The sequence below is a fragment of the Lutra lutra genome, chromosome 11 (genome assembly GCF_902655055.1).
Source record: "Lutra lutra chromosome 11, mLutLut1.2, whole genome shotgun sequence".
Lineage (NCBI taxonomy): Eukaryota > Metazoa > Chordata > Mammalia > Carnivora > Mustelidae > Lutra > Lutra lutra.
In genome coordinates, this window is record NC_062288.1 from 74,877,449 (window position 1) to 74,902,652 (window position 25,204).

Here is a 25,204-nt window from a genome sequence, read left to right on the forward strand (position 1 = left end):
TTCTGGAGAATGTTCCATGTGCACTAGAGAAGAATGTGTATTCTGTTGCTTTGGGATGAAAAGTTCTGAATATGGGGCGCCTGGGTGGCTCAGTGGGTTAAGCCGCTGCCTTCGGCTCAGGTCATGATCTCAGGGTCCTGGGATCGAGGCCCGCATCGGGCTCTCTGCTCAGCAGGGAGCCTGCTTCCCTCTCTCTCTCTCTCTGCCTGCCTCTCCGTCTACTTGTGATCTCTCTCTGTCAAATAAATAAATAAAATCTTTAAAAAAAAAAAAAGTTCTGAATATATCTGTGATGTCCATCTGGTCCAGTGTGTCATTTAAGGCCTTTATTTCCTTGTTGATCTTTTGCTTGGATGATCTGTCCATTTCAGTGAGGGGAGTGTTAAAGTCCCCTACTATTATTGTATTATTGTTGATGTGTTTCTTTGATTTTGTTATTAATTGGTTTATATAGTTGTCTGCTCCCACGTTAGGGGCATAGATATTTAAAATTGTTAGATCTTCTTGTTGGACAGTCCTTTGAGTATGATATAGTGTCCTTCCTCATCTCTTATTATAGTCTTTGGCTTAAAATCTAATTGATCTGATATAAGGATTGCCACTCCTGCTTTCTTCTGATGTCCATTAGCATGGTAAATTCTTTTCCACCCCCTCACTTTAAATCTGGAGGTGTCTTCAGGTTTAAGATGAGTTTCTTGTAGGCAACATATAGATGGGTTTTGTTTTTTTATCCATTCTGATACCCTGTGTCTTTTGATTGGGGCATTTAGCCCATTAACATTCAGGGTAAGTATTGAGAGATATGAATTTAGTGCCATTGTATTGCCTGTAAGGTGACTGTTATTGTATATTGTCTCTGTTTCTTTCTGATCTACTACTTTTAGGGTCTCTCTTTGCTTAGAGGACCCCTTTCAATATTTCCTGTAGAGCTGGTTTGGTATTTGCAAATTCTTTCAGTTTTTGTTTGTCCTGGAAGCTTTTAATCTCTCCTTCTATTTTCAATGATAGCCTAGCTGGATATAGTATTCTTGGCTGCATGTTTTTCTCATTTAGTACTCTGAATATATCATGCCAGCTCTTTCTGGCCTGCCAGGTCTCTGTGGATAAGTCTGCTGCCAATCTAATATTTTTACCATTGTACGTTACAGACTTCTTTTCCCGGGCTGCTTTCAGGATCTTCTCTTTGTCACTAAGACTTGTCAATTTTACTATTAGGTGACGGGGTGTGGACCTATTCTTATTGATCTTGAGGGGGGTTCTCTGAACCTCCTGGATTTTGATGCTTGTTCCCTTTGCCATATTGGGGAAATTCTCTCCAATAATTCTCTCCAATATACCTTCTGCTCCCCTCTCTGTTTCCTCCTCTTCGGAATCCCAATTATTCTAATGTTGTTTCGTCTTATGGTGTCACTTATCTCTCGAATTCTCCCCTCATGATCCAGTAGCTGTTTGTCCCTCTTTTGCTCAGCTTCTTTATTCTCTGTCATTTGGTCTTCTATATCGCTAATCCTTTCTTCTGCCTCATTTATCCTAGCAGTCAGAGCCTCCATTTTTGTTTGCACCTCATTAATAGCTTTTTTGATTTCAACTTGGTTAGATTTTAGTTCTTTTATTTCTCCAGAAAGGGCTTTTATATCTCCCGAGAGGGTTTCTCTAATATCTTCCATGCCTTTTTCGAGCCCGGCTAGAACCTTGAGAATCGTCATTCTGAACTCTGGATCTGACACATTACCAATGTCTGTATTGATTAGGTCCCTAGCCTTTGGTACTGCCTCTTGTTCTTTTTTTTGTGGTGAATTTTTCCGCCTTGTCATTTTGTCCAGATAAGAGTATATGAAGGAGCAAGTAAAATACTAAAAGGGTGGCAACAACCCCAGGAAAATATGCTTTAGCCAAATCAGAAGAGATCCCAAATCGTGAGGGGGGAGAAAGGGGATAAAAAGAGGTTCAGAAAGAAAGAAAAAAAAAATTAAAAAAAGAAAACCAATAAAGAAAAAGTATAAAAAGGAAAATATATATATATATATATATATATATATATATATTAGATAAACTAGTTAAAAAATGTTAAAAAAGAAAAGGGTAAAAGTTAAAAAAATTTAGCAGAAGAAGAAAAAAAATTGAAAAAGAAGAAAAAAAAATTAAATTAACTGCAAGCCTAAAGAATCATGGGGAGAAAGCCATGAGTTCCGTGCTTTGCTTTCTCCTCCTCTGGAATTCTGCTGCTCTCCTTGGTATTGAAACTACACTCCTTGGTAGATGAACTTGGTCCTGGCTGGGTTTCTTGCTGATCTTCTGGGGGAGGGGCCTGTTGTAGTGATTCTCAAGTGTCTTTGCCCCAGGTGGAGTTGCACCGCCCTTACCCAGGGCGGGCTGAGTAATCCGCTCAGGTTTGCTTTCCGGGAGCTTTTGTTCCCTAGCGCTTTCCATAGAGTTCCGGAGGGTGGGAATGAAGATGGCGGCCTCCCAGTGTCCGGCCCAGAGGAGCCGAGAGCCCGGGGCCCCACTCCTCAGTGCGCCCCCAGAGAACAGCGCCCAATGACTCCTGCCACCCTGGCCTCCGGCCGCACTCCGAGCTGACCGAGCCTGCGACCAGTTCAAGGTAACCCCAAGCTGAGAGTCACTCCTCAGCTCCGTCTCTGTGGCCGGCTTCCCCGTTCTAATACCTGTGAGCTCTGCGACACTCAGACACCCTGATCCTTCTGTGACTCTGCGGGACCTGAGGCCACACTGACCCCGTGCGGGCTTCACCCCGGTTAAGCCTCTGGAGCGATGTCCCTCAGCGGAACAGACTTTTAAAAGTCCCGATTTTGTGCTCCGTTGCTCCGCCGCTTGCTGGGAGCCCCCCCCCCCCCCCCCGCAGTCTATCTTCCCGTCGCTTCTCCGCCAGTCCTACCTTTCAGAAAGTGGTTGATTTTCTGTTTCTAGAGTTGCTGTTCTTCTTCTCTTCGATCTCCCGTTGGATTTGTAGGTGTTTGTAATCTTTAGATAAGCTATCTAGCTGATCTCCCGCTACCTGAAGTAGTCTCAGCCTGCTACTTCTCCGCCATCTTGACTCCTCTCTCTTCATCTTTTTACACGGCCTCCAGTCCTATCAGATTAGAGCCCTACTCTTATGACCTCATTTGAATTTACCTCCCAAAGGCTGTATCTACAAATACATTACACTAGGGGTTAGGGCCTCAACAAACGCATCAGGGGGTTGGGGTGGCACATTTCAGTCCTTGGCACCTTCTTCCCTGCTTCTATATACCCCCAGGTAAAGTAAGGGGTCATTTTTGGCCTGAGCACCTTGTACACTTGTAGGAAGCCAGGAAATAAATCCTTAGACCTCACTGTTCTTCATCACTCAGATTTCCTACTGGTATCTTCCAATGCTGGGGACAGCCTCCTAGAGCATGGCTCAGGGTACTGTGCAGAAGGGTGCAGAATGGATCTGGAGAGTGAAAGGAAGAGATCCAGCAGGCATGATTGCCTGTTCAAGGTGTGTTGCAACAGTTGTGGAAAATGAATTAATGAGAATTCATCTAAAAATGAATTCTTAGACTTATGGAAGTTTAGAGTGGGAACTTGGAACTTAGCTGGTCAGACCTTATTTTTTAGATCAAAGACCTAAAACCCAAGGAAGTTAAAATGACTTGTCTGAGCCTATTAGATATTAATAAGAAATATAATTTATGAAATTTCCTATGTGTCACACACTAATAAGCACTTGTAATTATTTTTTATTGCTGCATAACAAAATTACTACAAATTTAGCAGGTTAAAACAACAGTTATTAATGGATTCCATTTATGCTTTAGGCAAGAAATCAAGGCAGTCTTAGCTGGATTCTCTGCTTAGGATTTCAAAAGGTTGAAAGCAGGTTTTGGCCAGGTTGGGCTCTAAGTGAAAGTGGGGTCAGAATTTGCTTCGAGACTCATTTGTGATGTTGGTAGAATTCATTTCCTTCATTTCTTGTGGTTGTAGGTTGTCCCGTTTCTTTGCTGGCTGTCAGTTAGGGGCTGTTCCCAGCTTCTAGGAGTGACCCACATTCCTTGGCACAAGGCCACCTCTGTCTTCAAAGTCTCTAACAGCGCTTAGAATCCTTTCTGTGCCTTAAATCTATCGGGCTTCCTCTTCTGTGCCCAGCCAGAGAAAATTTATGTTTTCAAAGGACTCATGTGATTAGATTTGGTACACCTGGGTAATCTCCCTTTGTCATACATAGGGAGATTACCCAGGTGTACCAAATCTAATCACATGAGTCCTTTGACATATAATCATGGGGGTAACACCAGAGGGTACGGGTCAGAGGGGCCATCTTAGAATTCTGCTTACCATGGCATTTTATGTCCCTGATTGTAACTAATCTTCATAATACCCTTTGAGGTAAGTGATAGTATTCCATTTTATATATGAGAAATCAAAGATTTAGGGAAATTAAATGACTTACCAGAGCCATGGCTAATAGACAGCAGAGCTGGAATTTGGACCCAAATTTTTTGCCAAAATCTTTCTCATCACACCACCTTCTACAGGGCAGAACACAAGCTAAAACCCATGTTCCTGTGCTTGTGATCAGTGACCTTTGGGGACTGCATCAGGCTGTCTTCTCTACAGTGTGGTGCTTTTGTGACATATACGTCTTTGTGGACAATGATGCTTTAACTGTGAGCTCTCTCTTTCTTCACTGCATCAGTAATGACAAGACTAGAGAAAAAGAAAAGGTTAAAAGGATGCCTGATATTTACTCAATAAGAACTGCTGTTTTCTGGACACACTTCCAAGTAATATCTAGAGCTAAAAATATTTATGAGATGTTAGGACACAAACCCAAGATTTTGAATTTATAGTCATTAGTTTCATTTTGAAAGTATAGTAATATCATTAGAATAATAGTTATTCATCATGTAAGTAATAGAATGAGTCTTTTATCTTTGATAAATCCTTCTATTGAGATAGTAGCATTTTTAAGAAAAGTGTTACTTGAAGATAGCACACATCTGTCCAGAGAATTTGATTGGTTTAGGGCTGGCTGAAAACTAAAAATTTCCCACCATAAATGGATTAATCCTTGCGTGGAATCCTATAACAGAGGCCCATGTTTAAGTCCATATAAGTATATCCTTGTTATAAAACAGCAGCTTCCAACCCTTTTAAAATATGGTTTGTAGCTGTGCCGTGACCATACCTTTAAATCTCTGTGAATGCTGGCAGCATGTCAAAGCACTCCAGTTGTTACTACTTGCCTTGTAAAAATATTTTTTACAAAGAGTGATACAAAAATAATTTCTCTTTTGGGGGGTGTGGGGGATGAAAAGTAGTATTTTGCCTGCTTTCAGCTTGAAACTGTAAATCTGTATTTTTCTGAGAGAGTACTTTTGCTAAATTTTGGTATAACTCTCCTGGATTTAACTCAAGAAATCCAAAGTTGAAATATAAAAATGTGAGTATACAGTTTCAATTTGTCATGCATATTAACCTTTACATGTGTATGTGTCAACACCCTAAACTTTTTGTACAAATAACTTTTTAGTACAAATAACCCTACTCCCCCATACCTTAGAGCTTCCTGGCCTATCAGATTACATTTGCATCTTTTTTTAAAAGGTTATAAAAAAGACTCTTTTAAATAAACTTAATTCTGAATTCACTTCCCTTCTTTCTTCCCCAATCTAACTTTTATTAACATCCTATGGAGAATCTGAGTAGTGCTCTATAGGAAGGATAGAAGATTTAGAGATTTGGCAACTGTGCTAAGTGTGGTAACTGACTTATAACTCCTTCAAAAATTGTTATCAAATTGGTATAGCTCATTTAAATGTAGTAAAAAACTATTTGTCTGCATAAATCATCAAAAGTTACTGGTGAAGCATCTGAGGAAAGATATTAAACAAACCTTACAAACATTGCCCCAGCACGTGGGTACTACTGTGCTCACCCATGGCATTTTTGTTTTGTTTTAGGTTGGCATAAAATCAATTTTTTTTAATTCTTCATTTTCTTACGAAGAATAAGATCTGTATGATTTTAGGTTGAAGTTAATTCTGTAATAAATGTCCTACTCAGTCTCATACCTTTTCTTGGGTACCAAGATAATGATATCCTTTTCTCCCCTGATTTCTCAACAAAATTTTCATTTAGATAAACTTACTGGATATCTTCCTAATGACTTTAAAAGTTCTTAAAAGAGGGCGCTTGGTGGCTCAGTCGGTTAAGTGTCAGACTCTTGATTTTGGCTCAGGTCATGATCTTGGGGTTGTGAGATCAAGCCCCACATTGGGCTCCATGCTCAGCGCAGTCTGCTGGAGATTCTCTCCCTCTGTCCCTCCCCTGCTGATGTGTGTTCTCTCTCTCTCTCAAATGAATAAATACATTAAAAACAAAACCAAAAAAATAAATAAATAAAAGTTCTTAAGAGAGATTTGTAAAAATAAAAATTTCCAATTTAAATAGTTGATTCACATGTAAAACACTGTAGACTGACCTCCCCCCATATTATTTAAAATAATTTTTTGAACTAGTAAATAGCATAGATTTCTGTAATGGATAGCTCTTGGCACCTGGCCCAGATTTTATAGGTCTCTTTCTTGAACTGTGGTTTGTAGCAATCCCCTTGTATTTTAGAAATGGAGATCTAGAGTAAGGGGTCCCAAAGGGATGTGGTCACTCCAGCTGCTTAGTGATGACAACTCAAACTGAAAGAACCATTCCACCCCTCAGTCCTGTTCCTGCCAAGTGCTCTATTACTGCAGACACCGTGCTGCCACGAGGATGCAGATGAGGCTTATAATGTGTGTGTGACTTTAAAAGCTATCATGAATCAATCATGGGTTTTCCTCACTGAGAAAACTGAAAACCTCTTTTTCCCCTCATCACTGCTGCTATTGGTATATTGTTTTAACTTGATTTCTAGATATTCATAGATAGATATTCTCAGAACGTAAACCTTCCAAGAATAGCCAGAACAAATAATAAGAAAAAGTATAGAGATGGCTCTTACATCATTAGCTAATACACCTTTTTATATATAATGCTTTTATAGTAAATAGAACTTATTTATTCTATAGCTTTTTATAATTCATGCTTTAGAAACCACCAGACTTTATTTCACATATTTTTTTGTCTTTCAAATTCTAAAATCTAACTGCCCTTATTTTACGGTGCACATGTTGTTCTGGAGTAGAACTGGATAATAAACATTTCCAGAGGAAGTCCATATCCTTCATCACATATCCTTGTGACTTTATTACTCCTTTCTTTAGTCAATCACTTTGCTAATTATTAGGATGCATGCCATAGTTCACAGCCATATAAGGATCTATTTATATTAAGAACTAAATTCCCACCCCTAAAGAACTAAAGTCTTCTCAGGAAGGTATGATTTTAAACTTGGACCAAAAGCAATGTGATAGTTTTATGGATGATTATACTGTTTTTGTTAACTAAAGAACAAGAATAAAGAACATACTGTAGTAGAATAAGATGCTCCTTTCCACTGGGTGGGAGTATGAGATAACCAGATTTAAGAGTCTTTTATAGCTGAACTAGAATATGCAAACTCTTCAGCACATTCTTACCAAATAAAGCTTTCTAACCAATGTGTGCACAAGGAAATTAGTTTGCCTCCCCACCCCCTATATCTCTGACACACACTCTCTCTCTCTCTCTCTATGGACTGCACAAGTCAAATCTAATATTTTTAGTTTGATACCTCACTTTAAGAAAGCAAAACAAAAATCTATAATCATTTAATAATTTGTTATTTAGCAAAGAGATTCATTTAAGAATTTTTAGCTGTTTTTTCCTAACTTAAGTGGTATAGAGAAATCCAATTTTATTTTAAATCCAGAAAACTTACTACACTTTTACTGATGTTAATGCATTTCTATATGATCAGTCATAGTGTCTGTGATTAATAGCGGTTTAGTTTCCTCCTTTCTGATGAATCCTTATAACTTCACTTTCTTTGATTTTTCTTACTGCTCTGATTAGTACCCACAGGCCTGTATGAGTGAAGTGATGGCAAGGTTGCTTTCTTGATGAAACAAATGCACTAAATATGATGGATGTTTAGTGTGGGCTTTTTCCCAGAAACCCTTCCTAAAATTCTGTCTGTTTTTCCTTCTGGAGCTAAAACTACTAAGCAAAATGTAGTCAGAAGAGATGTTAAAATGTATGGAATGCTTTTATTTTTTTCCCCTGTATCTTATAAGAAGCAAATACTTGTTTTATAAGTTTCTGCTATTTTCATTACCTTCCATGTTCTTTAGGCTTATTCTTTGTTTTTCCTAACTTCTTGAGTTAAACTTACTAATTTTATTCTTTTGTCCTTCCAGCTTGAGCATGTTAGCTATGACTTTTCTCCTAAGCACCCCCTCAGTTGTGTTCTGCATTTCAAGAAGTAATAGTTTTGTTTTCTTTTTTCCTAAAAATGTTATTTGTTTTAATTTCTATTATGATTGTTTCAATATTGAATTTTTTAGGAGTCTTTCAAAAGTACTTTCTAGTTACTTTTTTTTCAAGTTATGTTCAGTTAGCCAACTTATGGCACATCATTGGTTTTTAATGTAGTATTCAGTGATTCATTAGTTGCATATAATACCCCATGCTCATCATGGACCCTCCTTAATACCCATCACCTGGCTACCCCATCCCCCCACCCTCCTCCCTTCTGTAACCCCCAGTTTGTTTCCTGGAGTCCAGAGTCTCTCGTGGTTTGTCTCCCTCTCTGATTTCTTTTTTTGCTGTTGATTTCTAACATACTTATATTCTGATCAGATCATGTGCTTGATGGTGATTCCTTGGGCATTTCTTGAGACTTGGTCTATCAGTATGTGTTCAGTTTCCTGAAGTGTATCAACTGTTAACAAAAAGAAGTGCTCTCCAGTCACTGGATAGGATATTTTTTATGTATCTGCTTGATCAGGATTATTGCGTTATTCAAATCTTTATTTCTAATTTTTTAGTGTTATTATAATGAGTTTATTTCTTAAAGTTCTGTTATTTTTGCTTATATATTTTGAATAGGTTATTAAACTATATTAATTTTATACTTGTTACATCATAGAGGTGATTTTAAATTTCCATCACTATGTAGTGATTCTCTTTAATACTCATTAAGGAGCATTAAAGTCTAAAGTGTGTGATATTAATATAACTATCTAATTTACTTTTTGTTGGAATTTGCCTGATGTATCTCTTTGCATCCTTATGCTTTCATCCTTTCTTTGTCCTTAAATTTTAAGTGTCTCTTCCAAATAGCATAGAGTCTGATTTTGTTGTATTATTCAGTCTGAAATCCTTTGTCTTTTAACTGGAGCACTGAGTCCCATTTATTGTGACTATTGGTATATTTGGATTATGTTAACCATCTTAATTTGTGCTTTCTACATGTCCTAATCTTCTAAGTTTCTTTTTTCTACTCTTACTGCCTCCTGTTTGATTACTTGCATTTTATATCACCCTTCCATTTTCTAAGTTTAGAAATTATATGTAATATGTCCTTTTTTAGTTATCTAGTTAACTTAATATGTATGCTTAACAACATCAAATGTTAATCTGTATCTTCGATATCTTCCTGAACAATGTAAGGATATTACAAATTTTTTTAAATTCTCAGACTCCTCCCTCTGATTTATATACTACCATTGCCCTATATTTACTTCCAGCTTATGTTTTTAACACCACAAAGTCTCTCAACTTCTCTGTTTTCCTCAGTCACCTTTTCCAGCTTTTGCTTCTCTGCCAGACTCCTTCCTGAGTCCCCACCTTTTCCCTGTACTCTTGCCTAGGAAGTGAAAGTGATCTGTTTACTTTATATGCAAATGTGTCACTCCCTGACTCCCAAACTTATATTTTCTAACAGGCTACAGTTTTTAACACCAGATCTACATATCCTACAATCTACTTGATATCTTTACCCTGTTTTGTAGACATTTCGAACTTTTCAGTAGTTGAATTTTGGAGAGCTTTGATCAGCCTCCTCCCTCCCAACTATCTCAGATCTGTTCTTTCATAGTTATATTCCTTCTACCAGCTTACTCATCCTGGAAACCTGGGTTCATTTTCTGACAGACTGGGCCTTCCCTTTAGCATCACTACATCCAAATCAACCACAAAGTTTAGTCAGTTTTACCTTTGAGGAGATCTGTTCTTTTTTTTTTTCCATCTCCACTGTTAAATACTATAGTCTAAGCTATAATACATCGTACGTAGACCACAACAATAACCATCAAAAATATAAATTCCACTTGTAAAGCAGTAGTAGGATGCAAACTGGATGCACTATTGACATATTGAATTGGTCTCACTCCTTCCAATTATGTCTACCCCTAATCCATTCTCATATAATAGGTGGTAGAGTTTTTGAGAATGATAGATTTAATCATGTTAGTCCATTACCTAAAAGCCTTCAGTGCTTCCTGCTTATTCTTACAGTAAAAGCCAAATCTTTTAATGTGTCCTACAAGTCCCTACATGATCTTATGCCTGCCTACCTCTCCAACCTTGTCACTCCCCATTTATTTACCTCACTGTAACCATGCCAGCCTTCTCTGATTACGGGACCTAAGGGTGCAAGCTCTTTCCTAATTCAGGACCATCACAAATACACTTTCTACCCAATGTTTGGAGGCTTTTCTTCTCTTTTCTTTATCCCATCTCAAGTACACACACACACACACACACACACACATACACACACACAAACATACTCCATACTTGTTTCATTATCCTTCGTCTCAACCTAAATGTTAGTTTCTTATGGAGTAATATTTCTATGGAGCCCTTTCCTCACCAGTTCTAAGTAAAAATTAGACCTCTCAAAGTATCCTGTACTTATCTATCACAAATGCAGTTATAGGGTGTATCAATCTAAGTTCATTGCTATAAGCTTAGCTAAGTGCTATATATAAGCTAAGCACATGGATGTTCATGTAAGTTGCATGAAAGAATGATTACCTGCTAGACCAGATTGGAGAAAGAGAGCAGTAGCTTTCATCTAGTGGTATCTTTCATTTCATTTCTCTGAAACTCCAGAGACTTTCATCTATCTGGTTTTTTATACATATGAGAGCACATAGTAAGTGGTCAGTGAATGTCTGAAGGAATAAAGGGAAAGGAAAGAAAGAGAAAGAAAACAAGACATGAGAAAGAAAAGGAAAGGAAATTAGCAAGGGGACAGGAAAGGAGATGAGGAAAGCTAACGCTGTACATAGCTTTATAGTCCTTGATCAGAAAAGTTATATCAGCCTCCCTCTCACTTAGAAAAAATCCCAAAACAAAAAACTTAGGTAATGGCTATGAAATTTTACCATGCAATAAAATATGAAACTTGCTGTAATAGTGTTTTGGTGATTCTATTTACTTATTGATTTAAGAAAATGAGGAATACCAGATGAGGCTTTGGTCAGATATGCCCCCTTGAGTGTACACTTTTTAATTAAAAACTAACTTTTTGGGCACCTGGGTAGTTCAGTGGGTTAAGCTTCTGCCTGGGATCGAGACCCGCATCTGGCTCTCTGCTCAGTGGGGAGCCTGCCTCCCCCTCTCTCTCTGCCTGCCTCTCTGCCTACTTGTGATCTGTCTCTCTCTCTCTGTCAAATAAATAAATAAAATCTTAAAAAAGAAAAAACAACTAACTTTTTAAAGTCTTATAATGTGAAGGTACATTTTTATGTTTCCTTGCTTAAATTTATGGATAGCTTCTTGGAATCCCCCTACCCAATAGTTTGCCTTTCCATACCATTATGTGGAACGTGTATAAAAGTATTTTATAAACTAAAAATGTATGAGTATGCTTACTTATTTACTAGGTATAATTAGTTATTGCCAACTTATTTCCAAAATTACAGAAAAATATGTCGTAACTGCAAGTGTGGCCAAGAAGAGCATGATGTCCTCTTGAGCAATGAAGAGGATCGAAAAGTGGGAAAACTTTTTGAAGACACCAAATATACCACCCTGATTGCAAAGCTAAAATCAGATGGAATTCCCATGTATAAACGTAATGTTATGATACTGACCAATCCAGTTGCTGCCAAGAAGAATGTCTCCATCAATACAGTTACCTATGAATGGGCTCCTCCTGTCCAGAATCAGGCATTGGTAAATAATTAGGGGAAGGGCAGTCTGTTTGTTAAATTTCAGGGGCTACTTTTTTTAGGGCAGTCCCTTTGGTGACCTAATCAACCTCAAGTCTGTTATTTTTCTGGGGTTCCCATTACTTTGACTTCCAACTCTTATTGGTTTTCGAAATTAAAATTAGATACCGCATAGAATTTTCCTGACTACTCAGGTATGTTAACCTTTTTGAGGGAATGGTCTGACATTTTTTAATAATTAGATGAAAAACATGTTTTGTATATATCTAGTAACTTCGAGCTTATACTTGAGAGGTATCTCTTAAGATAGCAAGGACGATCTGAAAGAATAGAATTTGTCGTTTTTTAACTCAAAAAATGTTTAACAGTATACTTTACTATATAAAGAAAAAAAAGGTAATTTTGTGTCAAACTCCTTTTACTGTTGTAACAACCAAATACAACATTTGGAAGTCTTTTAAGAAGACTAGTTAAATCATTCAAGTGAATCTTATGATATCTTTTTTTATATATAATGATAAAAATGTTCTTGATCCATAGGCAATTCTAAACATTTAACCACGCCTGCTAAAAATTTGTGTTCTCTTACAATTATACATTTGTATATATATCACAAGTAAACATTAATAACCAAAATCTTCTTATATACAGACAACAAAGGTTTAATTTCATGGAGAAAAATGTATTTATTTTTACTGAACTTAACCTATTTACAATACCTTTTTTGATTATGTTAATATCTCAATATATTTATATTATAAAGACTGTTATGAATGGATAAAACCCCCTTCTTTCTTAATTTACTTCTGGTGTGTGTTATAAAATATTGCTTGTCTGATGACCAAGGCATCTCTCAGTTAACACTGGTCTCCTTGTGGTTCAGGCCAGGCAGTACATGCAGATGTTGCCCAAGGAGAAGCAGCCAGTGGCAGGCTCAGAGGGGGCACAGTACCGAAAAAAACAGCTGGCAAAGCAGCTCCCTGCACACGACCAGGACCCTTCAAAGTGTCATGAGTTGTCTCCCAAAGAGGTAAAGGAGATGGAACAGTTTGTGAAGAAATATAAGAGTGAAGCTCTGGGAGTAGGAGATGTCAAACTTCCCCGTGAGATGGATGCTCAAGGCCCCAACCGAATGTACATCCCCAGTGGGGATAGAAGCACCACAGCAGCCGTGGGGGCCATGGAGGACAAATCAGCTGAACACAGAAAAACTCAGTATGTAAGTACAGAGCTCCTGGTGTTGGTCCAACTGGTCTGTTTCTACAGGTTCTTTCCCATTCTTTGAATATTTTTTACAGGGGTGTGGGTGGGGTGGCATTCCTCAGTTTCCAAAAGGAGTAAGTGAAGGAAATAAATTAAAATTCACTTTAGGTTTATTTTAGCAAATCATCACATTTGAAACCTCTATCTAACGCCAATTTTCTGATTCTCTGTTGCCAAGAGTAATTGTGAGTTTTATGTATACATAGTAGTTAGCATTGGTGTCATGCTGGAATACAACATGCTCCTCTAGAATCTGTTTCCAAACATAATTTTGGTGTTAATTGTTTATCTCTTCCCCTAAACAAGAATAATGTATGATTAGGTTAATTCAGTTTTGCTTGTGAGAACATGCCTAAAATTCATAATTCAAATTTATGTGGATATACAGTTGACCCTGAAAAACAGGGGTTTGAACTGTGTAGATCCACTTATACACAGATTTTTTTTATCAATACAGTATAGTCCTATAAATGTATTTTCTCTTCCATTTGATTTTCTTAATAATAAGAATTCAGTATATAATACATAAAACATACAAAATATGTGTTAATCAACTATGTTATTGGTAAGGCTTCAAATCAGTAGTAGACTATTAGTAGTTGAGTTTTGAGGAAGTCAAATTTATATGTAGCTTTCTGATTACGTGTGGGGTCAGCACCCCTAACCCTTGTGTTGTTCGAGGGTCAACTATATAATCAATCTTACTTTTTAAAAATCTCTCTTAGGAGGGAAATTGAAGTCTTTTTCTTATGCCTTGAAATTAAAAGAGAATTGTGATACACATGAACAAAATATAAGAGCTAAATTTAGTGTAATATATTTCTCATAGATAGAATTAGCACATTAACCAATAAGGCTTAGTCCTGTTTAAAAAGAGAGAGAGAGAGAAAAGATACCAAAAAGCTCTAAGTTAATGATTTTGGGGGAACCACTTAAAAATTGGGGTGAAAATTATTGTTGCCCTTTTTCTGTTAGTGATAATTCAGCAAACAGTGCTCCTTTACCAGCAGGGCACAAGAATTAGGTTTGAAGAGCCTGGAGAAAGCCAAGAAATCCCATTTCCCGGAAATGCTGACATCTTACTGTCTCTGTGGACAAATTACTAATTTTAGTAGGAGTTCTTTCTCTTGGAAGTTGTTTCTCTGAATTCCTGTGACACCAATGATGAGAAATGCCAGTCTTATATGACATATTGTTTTGGACGGCTTTCCTTTCAGTCCTGCTACTGCTGCAAACAGAGTATGAAAGAGGGTGACCCAGCCATCTACGCTGAAAGGGCCGGCTATGATAAACTGTGGCACCCAGCTTGTTTCGTCTGCAGTACCTGCCACGAGCTCCTGGTCGACATGATTTATTTCTGGAAGAATGGGAAGCTGTACTGTGGCAGACATTACTGTGACAGTGAGAAACCACGGTGTGCTGGCTGCGATGAGGTGTGTTCCCTGTTGCTCCTATAGATGGGCTCCCTCTGGTGCCCCCATAGAGTCCCCTAACCATCTTCACCAGGCCATCCTTGGCAGAAAGTCCACATGAATTAGCCAAGCAACAGTCTCTTTATTTACACGCAAAGGAGTTGAGTGGGAAAATAGCTTTTAACTCAGTCATTCGGGGTATCTGTTTTAACTGTGTTGACTAATGAAAGACTGTCCAGGAACATAGAAGACTGATTTGGACTGAAGGAAATAATAACCTGAGTTTAAGGATTAAGTTATTTTCAGACTTTGAGGTCAGAAAGTGGGTTGATTTTTTACTTGTGGATCTAAATCCCTTACTGTTCTACAGAACCTAGCTTTGTCATTTGTAGCAAAAAGGAAAATACGTGATTCCTCTTATTTTTGCCCTCTTCCCAGTTGATATTCAGCAATGAGTACACCCAAGCAGAAAACCAAAATTGGCATTTGAAACATTTCTGTTGCTTTGACTGTGACAACATCCTAGCTGGGGAAATATATGTGATGGTCAATGACAAGCCCGTGTGCAAGCCCTGCTATGTGAAGAATCATGCTGTGGTAAGAAGCGTTCTGGGGTATGGGTGCCTTGACCTGCTTTAGGACTTGACACTATGCCTTTATCTAAGCCAATGAGAAACAGAAAGGACTGCGGTTAAGTAAGAAACCTGTGATTCCTGCTATAGGGTCTTAAAATCCAAGTAATTCAAAAACAATAACACGCATTGACTGTGAGCCACCTCAAGATTTCTATCTGTACAGTTTACACTATAGATTATAAGTGCTACTTAGTCATCAAATCCCCACTAAAAAAAGTTCTTTAATGGAAATGAAACTGATTGGTTCTTATCAAACAGATCAGAGTCCATTTACATTAAGATTTTTAGGAGCTTTTTGTGTTCTTTAGCTGTGTTTGAGTGTTTTTGGTTTCTGTTCCATGTTCCTAGGGCCCCTAACTGTGGCTTCATTTTCTCTTTTTAACCTGGACATTGTACAATTCCTGTTTCTTAAACCCTCCTTAAGTTGATTGACTATAACAAAATTTGACCTACGTATTTAGATTTATTTGTATCAGCCAAACATTCAAATAGTTAATGTGAGAGTATATTTTTTTTCTTGGCTCTACCCTGCTTACTCAGAGCTGCTATTAGACGAAGGCCAAGAGATAAGCAATTTAGATAAAGGATAGATAAAGAAAGTTGACCATATATAGTAAAGCTCTTAATCCAAGGGATATTAAAATGATAGACATCTACTTCTTTATAAGCAGGAAAATATGTACTAAAGTTCCTCAGAGCTATCATATAAAGCAGGCTTCTGGCTAAGGAATACAGTGTTGTGTTTATATCATTCTAGGAGTGTGGTACTGTGGGAATAACGTAATGAGTTCTGATGCCAGTGCCAGTTTTCAACCTTTATCCACTCTCTGAGTATAATTCGTCATTTTCTATCAATTCTGCCTCATCCGTAAATCTCAGATCCTCACAGTTACAACTATATGTCAGACCTTTATTTTTTGTCATTTAGATTATTATAGTGACCTCAAGTTTGGTCTCCCCACTTCCATTCTTCATCTTGTCCAAAATCACCTTCCATAATGATGGAAGGTAATCTTTCTGAAATGCAAACCTAATCATTAAACCTTTGCTTACCAGATCCAGCCCCTCCTTGCCTGTTCAGCCTCTTCTACTAGTTACCCAATCCAAATCATATTCAACAAGTTACCCATTTTCTAGTTTTTGGGCCGTTCTGGGTCTTCTACTCACCTTAACTCCTCCATCTGTTGCACTCTCCCCATTCCCCGTTTCACCTGCTCAGACTCAGTGGAGGCTTTTTTTTTTAGAATACCTTTCTTAATTTTTTTGGTCATAAGCTCCAGCCCTTTTTCTCTGGGTAAGATGCCTCTCTGTGCTCCAGCGGAGCACATCTGTGTGTAATTAATACCACCTTTCCGTCTCCTCCCCTAGACTATAAGCAGCTGGTAAGATGTAAAAAGAGCTTGCCTTTTTATTTCCATGCCCTCAATGTCTGCCCTTAGGAAATGTTCAAGTGACTTCTTTGTCCTCTAATATTTCTCATTTGCTTTGGATCAACATGGGCCTCCTTATACCTGGGAAAAGGATTATGAATCACCATGTGACCTGGTACATAATTTAGCTAAAAACTGCTTCCCTGAATATTATTGCTACAGTTTCTTTAAAGGTAAATTGTTATCATAATGTATATTTTACTATAGGGCTGTGTGACCTTGGTCTCAACGACTAGGATGCAAATTCCATGTAGGCAGGGAATTTTGTCTGCTGTGTTTTCTAATTCCAACACAAGAACAGCACAGTAGATACTCAGTAAATACTGAATAAAGCCTTAAACAGATGAAGCTGCTTTATGTAACTGTTACAAGCTTCTCTTTCTTAGGTTGTAACTAACCAACAGAGAGGAATAACCAGAGATATTATCAAAACACAGAGAGAAAATTTGTAAATCATTTAGCTTTATAATGTGGTATGATTTCTTTTAGAAAGCTTACTTTCTCAGTAAGATGTACTATTGCCCTTTGCATAAAATTAAAATGAACAGCTCTTTCCATTGCCTGCACAAATCAGCTAATGATAAAACGAGCTATCCCTTCCACATATTAAATGATGTAAAATTTTGAAGATTGTCTGGTTCAGGGCATCAGTCTGCTTAGATCTTTTAATCTTCAAACAAATTGTCTGTGGACCTGAAGGCAAGAACTCAATTTAAAACAGGGCATTTCTGCGGGGAAAAAAATTAACTTAGAAAGAGGATAGTGGGAAATAGACTTAGTTTGTCTCTGAATGGTCTCTGGAATTCTGGTCTCAAATGGCCATCCCATGAATTCACATCTTTCAGACTTCACAGGAACCTCTTGCCAGAGAGGTCATTACAATAAGTGTTAGTGTTGTTGTTTTTTTTTTTTTCACATTGTGTATACAAATAAACTAAAAGAAGTAGAAGAAATTGAAGGAAATCAAAACAAATTGAAATACTGTAAGTTTAAGAACCCCAAAAAATCAAATGCCAGGCAGAAAGTGGTAAAGCATATCATCTCCCAGACACTCAATGAGGCCTAGGCAACTTTCAGATTTATAAAGAATTAGGGGCAGTGGGTTTTAGCTGGGACTCTATGTCGGAATTTGGGATGAATGACAACTTATTCGAAAAACTAAATTATATGAAACCATAAAGCCTAAATTCCTATACCATTCAGTGTGTTCATTAGTTTTTTTTTTAGCCTAAGCAATTTCCTTAATTTTATATATAATTGAATAGTAGTTATCTCTTTTTTATTATTATTTTTTTTTTTTTAGATTTTATTTATTTATTTGTTAGAGAGTGAGAGAGAGAGAGAATGACAGGGGAGAAGGTCAGAGGGAGAAGCAGACTCCTCATGGAGTTGGGAGCCCGATGCGGGACTTGATCCTGGGATTCCGGGATCATGACCTGAGCCGAAGGCAGTCGCTTAACCAACTGAGCCCCCCAGGTGCCCTAGTTATCTCTTTTTTAAAATCACAAATAAAAATATGAATTTCAAAAGATATGAAAAGATCCACAAGTATTGTTAGAGGGCTGAGATAAAGAAGATAGGTCATGGTCTAAAAGCATGTTCTAAAAACAATTTTTTCTTAAAAAAATTGTGAAATGCTTCTATGTTACACAAACAAGTTTAAAATATTGAAAAATTAATATGAAAGAAAACTGCAAAGGGCAATGTTCTAAATATAAATCTACAAAATATGAATATATGCAAAAGCAATTGCTTGCATGATACAGCTACAAGTTAAGAGCTCACTTGTAATTAAAACACCCATTTTTGTTGTATTCAGGAATAGCCACATATTAATCATGGAAAGAGAATATCTCCCTTGCTTCTCAGGAAACACTAGGTTGACATAATATGGGAATTAAATAGCTATAATCTCTGTAATTAGAGGCCATGTAGCACTAAAAAGTATGGAAAGTCAGGGCGCCTGGGTGGCTTAGTCGGTTGAGTGTCCAACTCTTGATTTCTGCTCAGGTCATGATCTCAGGTTGTGGGATCAAGCCAATGTCAGGCTCCATGCCAGGCTCAAGAATCTCTACCCCCATCTCCTTCTGCCTCTCTCTTTTTTTCTCAAAATAAACAAAACCTTAAAAAAAAAAAAAGCATAGAAAGTATATTGCACGTTTGAAGTGGGTATTTGTAACAAGGCCTCACTTCACAACCTAAACCAGTTTTCCCCACTGAATAGCAGCCATGTTTTAAGGTCTTTTCAAGTAAGGAGCTCAGGCTGAATGACATGCCCTCTTCTCTGAAGGAGTCACATTAAGAAACCAAAGGTGCTGAAGATTAGACACTTCTATGTAATGCAGGACAGTCTGTTGCTTTCTTTACTTGTTATAAAATACTTAAAAACTTTAGATAGTCCCATTCATTCAGAATATACACAAACAAGAAAGCCTATGAACTATCTAGTGCTTTGGAAGTCTCGATAGGGTAGTTTGTTTTCTCTTAAGATATTGAGGGTTATTCATTTATTTTCTTCATATGGATGTTCAGCTAAAGAAGAAAATTATGTGTGTTGTGGATGTGGATGTATGTGCATGCCATGTATTTATTTGTACATAACATACACTGAATTCCACAGAGAATATAAGTATTAATATTTTACAATATTTGATTATACATAAATTATGACTTAGAACAGAAGCCAATTAACTACAATTTTTAGTGCAAACTAATTATTCTCAAACACTGGCAGTATTTTAAGTTGCGTCCTTAATTTTTTGAATATGATTTTCATCTCATACTCTCTAGAAACCAGTGATGTTAATAATCTCATGTGTCAGAGGTAAGACTAGTAAAATTATGCTTCAAAGCTTTAATGAGTGAGGAAAATCTTTTTTTTTTTTAAAGACTATTTTTTAAGAGCAGTGTTAGGTTTACAACAAAAGAGGAAGACACAGTAATTTCCCACATAACCCCTACACTTACACATATATTATCTCACTCACTGTAACATCACTCACCTGAATGCTACATTTTTTACCAAGGATTAATCTACATTCACATTTCATAATCACCCAGAGTCCATAGTTCACCTCAGGGTTCATCCTCGGTGTTTCACATTCTGTGGGTTTGGACAAAAGTACAGCCTGGGCAAATGACATATACCCATCATAATAAAATTGTAGAGAATATTTTCACTGCCCTAAATGTCCTCTGTGCTCTCTACCTGGTCTTCTCTCCAATCCCCCTATCCCACCCCTGGCAACCACTAATCTTTTTATTTTCTCCATAGTTTTGCCTTTGCCAGAATGTCATATGGCTGGAATCATACAGTATGTTGCTTTTTCAAAAGATTGGCTTCTTTCTCTTAACAATGTGCATTTAAAATTCCTCCATGTCTTTTCATGGTTTGATAGCTCTTTTTTAGCACTGGTTAATATCCCATTGTCTCGATTACCACAGTGTATTTATCTCTTTACTTACTGAAGGACATCTTGGTTGCTTCCAGATTTTGGCAATTATAAATAAAGATTCTATAAATATCAATGTGCAAGTTTTTGTGGGCATAAGTTTTCAGCTCCTTTAGGTAAATGCCAAGGAGCATCATTTTGGACTGTATGATGAAAGTATGTTCAGTTTTCTAAGAAACTGCTAAACTGTCTCCCAAAGTGGCTGTACGTTTTGCATTCCCACCGATAATGAATGAGAGTTCCTGTTGTTCCGCATCTTCACCAGCATTTGGATTTATAGGGAAAATCATAAAACTTCTCTATAATTAGTAAAGTAGAATACACTAGAATGAAACTGCTCTGAAACTCACCATCGAGACTTTCTGCCTCAAACACCATGGGGATATCTTACAAGCACCAAATCATCTGTTTGGTCTTTACCTGTTATTTCTCAGAGACACCCATTCTTTATAGACATCCATTAACAGTGGTTGGCTAAAAAGTTAACTAGAAGGTCAATCTTAGTTATATATTTTTGAGGTGGTCATTCTCAGTTTAATTTACCATCTGAAAGAAAGACATTGTTTGTTCTAACATGAAAATGTTACCATCAGTTTGATCTCTCATCCTCTTCTGTTATCTGTGTAATTAACTTAACAGGTATGTCAAGGGTGCCACAATGCCATCGACCCTGAAGTGCAACGGGTGACCTATAACAATTTCAGCTGGCATGCGTCCACAGAGTGCTTTTTGTGTTCGTGCTGCAGCAAGTGTCTCATTGGGCAGAAGTTCATGCCAGTAGAAGGGATGGTTTTCTGTTCAGTGGAGTGTAAGAAGATGATGTCTTAAGAGGAAAGTACCAAGCAGTATTGAGCCATAGCTATCCTAAATGGTCTGCATTTCTACTGTAAAATGCAATTTGGAAAAATAAATGGAAAAAAAGAAACTGTAAAGGAAACCAGGAGATTTTGTTCAATACCTTTCTTTGCTGTTTTTCCTTATCAATTTTTTTTTCATCTCAATTTTTAAAACCTGCCTTTTAAGCAATTGATTTTTAAAACAGTAAGGAATTTTATATTTCCTTAGCTTTCCTCATGTAAAATCTTGGAGGTGGAAGCCTGGGTTTAATTAATCTTCATACACCTATCCCCTTGTGTGCCAAACAAACAGTCTTTATGAACACTTAAAAATTAGTGTGCTGAATGAAAAGATGCACATTACTAGTTCTATATTCTTTTCCCCCTCTAATCTAAAATGAAAGGAAATTAAACTTGCCCTAACGCCAAGGCTCTGTGTTTATTGCCTTATCTTATTCACTGAACTTTGTAGTGATACTCAGTGAATTCTTTTGACAAAGAAAAGAGAAACGCAGCAGAGTACAGAGGGCTGTTATCATTCTAATGCTTTTGCATTTGCTTTTTTCTCATTTAGGCAGAGGTGGCTTTATTGCATTTCTCTATCCCCTTTTTTTTTTTTAACTTGCCCTACCTCGCAGCATTCTCTTTATAAGCTCATGACCTCCATCTGTGGCATTAAATACTTTATTGTCACACGTGGCATCCACTTATTCCTTCTATAGGTGATTTCTGGCTTGGACATAAAAGCCAAGCCATTCACTTACGTTTCCAATCCAAAGAACATGTATACCTTTTGTACCCAAGAAACTATAACTTGTACTGATTGCACTTGCCTACCATGGTTTGGATAGATTTTTTTTTTTTTTTTTGCATGAATTTACTCTTTTCTAATGGATACTGTTGTATGGTGCTTCTAAACCTGTTCAAGGGTATATATCGAATGTCTTCTTTGCCTGTATACTTCCATCTTTAGATATTTCTATGTTTATTTTTCCATATATACTTCCATATATACTATGCACTATAAAGATGAAACTGAATGAATGATATGTATATTCAAAATAAAGTCTCTTTCACCTCAACAATTGTACCTTTATTCTTCATATCCTTTCCCTTAGAGGAAAAAAAAAAAAATCAGTCTGCAGTTTAGCTTTGTCACAGCAGGGGGCGTCATCTCCACAGATAAAGCCTCAAACAAAAATAAAGGCTGTTTCTCACAAGACAGGAAACTAAGCTTTTCTTTATGATGAAGGGATACATTTTATGGAAAAAAAAATTTTTTTTGAGAGAGAGAGCATATGATCAGGGAGGGGTAGGAGAAGAATCTCAAGAAGGCTCCACACTCAATGCAGAGCCCCCCACACAGCTAGATCTTAAGATCCAAAGATCATGATCTGGGTTGAAATAAAGAGTCAGAAGTTTAACCAACTGAGCCATCCAGGTGCCCGTTTTATGACACTTAAATAAATCAAGCAAACAACAAATTTAAGTTTTCAATTCGTGCACAAGTTTCATCTTCCAGAAAAGAAATGTGGGGGCACCTGGGTGGCTCAGTGGGTTAGGCCGCTGCCTTCGGCTCGGGTCATGATCTCAGGGTCCTGGGATTGAGTCCCGCATCAGGCTCTCTGCTCAGCAGGGAGCTGCTTCCCTCTCTCTCTCTCTGCTTGCCTCTCTGCCTACTTGTTATCTCTCACTGTCAAATAAATAAATAAAATCTTTAAAAAAAAGAAAAGAAATGTGTTTTTTTTTTAAGATTTTATTTATTTAATTGACACAGAGAAAGAGATCACAAGTAGGCAGAGAGGCAGGCAGGGGGAGGGGGCGGTGGCGGGGGGGGGGGGGGGGGGACGGGGGGGGGAGGGGGCGGGGGCGGGGGAAGCAGGCTTCCCACCCAGCAGAGAGCCCGATGCGGGACTCCATCCCAGGATCCTGAGATCACGACCTGAGCTGAAGGCTGAGGCTTAACCTACTAAGCCACCTAGGCACCCAGAAATGTGTCTTTTTAACTGAAGTTTGGGTAAGCTCTATCCTTTTGAGGTGAATCTAACAATTATTACTCTTACACTTGAATTGTTTTTTTGGTTTTCTAACAATTTTTTCTGGCTACTTAGTGTGAAAAAGTTGTGGTATAGTAGTAGATTAATTCTTCCTAGTTTAGCAGATCAAGAGATTTCTTTTTCTTCCTTCCTTTCTTTCTTTCTTTCCTTCTTTTCTTTTTTTCAGTCTAAAGTATTTCTGTCATAATGGGAGTAGTGGTTTTTCTATGACACATACTCAGAATAATTTGCTTTGGATTTTTTTTCCCCCAGTTCATGATTGTTTGGCTGATAATGCTTTTCCTAAATTCCATATCCCATCTCACCACTCACATCCTATCACTAACATAAAGGTAGATACATTTATTCCTTCTGCATTATGCCTTCCTCAGCCATGAAAAAGTATCTTGAACACATGTCACTTTATCTGAAGAAGTAATCTAATCCTTCATAGAGTATTAAATGCTTATATCACAAGTATCCATCATTATCTGTAAATATCACTTTATGCTTGCTCTACTTCAGATGGCAACAAATATACTTTCTGTAGCATTTTTTCCACAAAGTTGAACAAGTTAACTTTCCCAGGCATGGCTATGTGTGGATAAACTGAAACAATTCCCCTACATATGAACGTGGCCACTCTTTACATGTCTGCCTGCGCAACCTACATTCCCGGGGCTGAGGTAGAATCAAGCTGTCTGGGGATTGTTAGAGGCCCAAGAAAATTGACCAAATCCATCATTCACTACCCAAGATAACTGACTGCATGTATGTTAGGCATTTCCTAAAAGAATAAAGTACTTTGACCTGGGAAATACAGAGCCACTGGGTTCGACTCTTTACTGTGACTTATTATTAAATGAACTGTAATGAAATTTATGTAATGCAAGAGAATGAGTGATATTTTTAATTTATCTTAATATTTTTAATTAGATTCTTTTTTAAACAAAAAGACTTTTAAATACTTTGTCCTATAACAAGAGAATAAGATGGTTACTAGATTCTCTACAATTTATTTTCCCTCTAGCATTTGAATATGCTCACCCCTCACTCTCCACTATCATTTTATATTCTGCATTGTCGTCAATTCTAAATAATGGTTTACTTGGTACAGGGACCAAAGTTAAATCCTCTCCATGCTATAAGAAAAGATAGGGAAGTAATAAATGTTTTTATCTGAATTCATGCATTCTTTTTCTTTAAAAGTAGATAATGAAGATAGGTTTTTATTTCCTAACTTCTCAAGGGTAAATGGAAATCTCTATCACCCAAATTGCATTTCAGTTCTTATTTTCAGAGATACAGCTTATTCTTTCTGTAGTCAATATAGAAGGCATTAACAACCATGTCTATGCAGTTAGCAGCAGAGATACTCTGGAAACTAGATTGGGAGGAAGAGAATACCAGAATATGAACCATGATAAAGGACTGCAGAGAATAAGAGATGTCTTTTTCCCTTCTGCAGAAGCCACCATTTTGGATATTAAAAGGTGTTGTGGGGACTTCTGATTCTCTTATTCACTACTCTGCTGTAGGTTCTTGAGAATAGAGAGGTTTCTTTCCTGACCCAGGAAGTTCAAAAGATTTTGACACATCAGTTGTTGAAGAATACTGAGGTGAGGTAATACATTTATCATCCTTATTGGAAGAATCTGACAAGTTAGAATGATTAATCATGAATTCATTCACACAAACTGGACACATCCTGTTCATCTCTAAGTAGAATTTTGCTTGTAACCCTTGGATACAGTAATAATTTTGAGAAATCAATGGATTTCAGTTGATCCCACTAAGAAATGTGAGTTGCTTAAAAGACACACCAGCATTTCTATTTGTTGTAAAATATCTTTTTTTTTTCCTCAAATGAGGGCCTTTGAGGGGTTTTCTTCTTTAATCAACCCAAGCTGAGACTTCTTAACTCTGAAATCTTCAAGCATAGATTTCCAAATCTGACTTTGAAGTATTTCAGACCGATTTTACCGGCAAGAGATTCATTATTGACTCATCGTAAGGAATTTCCAACATGCAGCGTTTAAGCTCATCCAGCTTCA

The 25,204-nt window shown here is 37.3% G+C and overlaps 1 protein-coding gene and 1 long non-coding RNA gene across 3 annotated transcripts in view; one reads left to right on the top strand and one right to left on the bottom strand.

Moving 5' to 3' along the window:
- The window catches only part of LOC125080943 (uncharacterized), a 44,485-nt gene extending 39,911 nt beyond the window's left edge, over positions 1–4,574 (bottom strand). For both annotated transcript variants that reach the window (XR_007121546.1, XR_007121545.1), the window contains exons 1-2: positions 4,436–4,574; positions 3,292–3,436 (exon numbers count right to left, since the gene is read on the bottom strand). This is a non-coding gene — a long non-coding RNA (uncharacterized LOC125080943). The remainder of the gene's footprint in view (positions 1–3,291; positions 3,437–4,435) is intronic.
- Positions 1–22,196, top strand: part of TES (testin LIM domain protein) — a 52,260-nt gene extending 30,064 nt beyond the window's left edge. The window contains exons 3-7 of the mRNA XM_047695174.1: positions 11,838–12,090; positions 12,970–13,305; positions 14,567–14,782; positions 15,200–15,358; positions 20,918–22,196. Of these exons, the coding sequence (XP_047551130.1) occupies positions 11,838–12,090; positions 12,970–13,305; positions 14,567–14,782; positions 15,200–15,358; positions 20,918–21,106 (1,153 nt within the window). The 3' untranslated portion in view covers positions 21,107–22,196. The remainder of the gene's footprint in view (positions 1–11,837; positions 12,091–12,969; positions 13,306–14,566; positions 14,783–15,199; positions 15,359–20,917) is intronic.
- Positions 22,197–25,204: the final 3,008 nt, after the last annotated feature.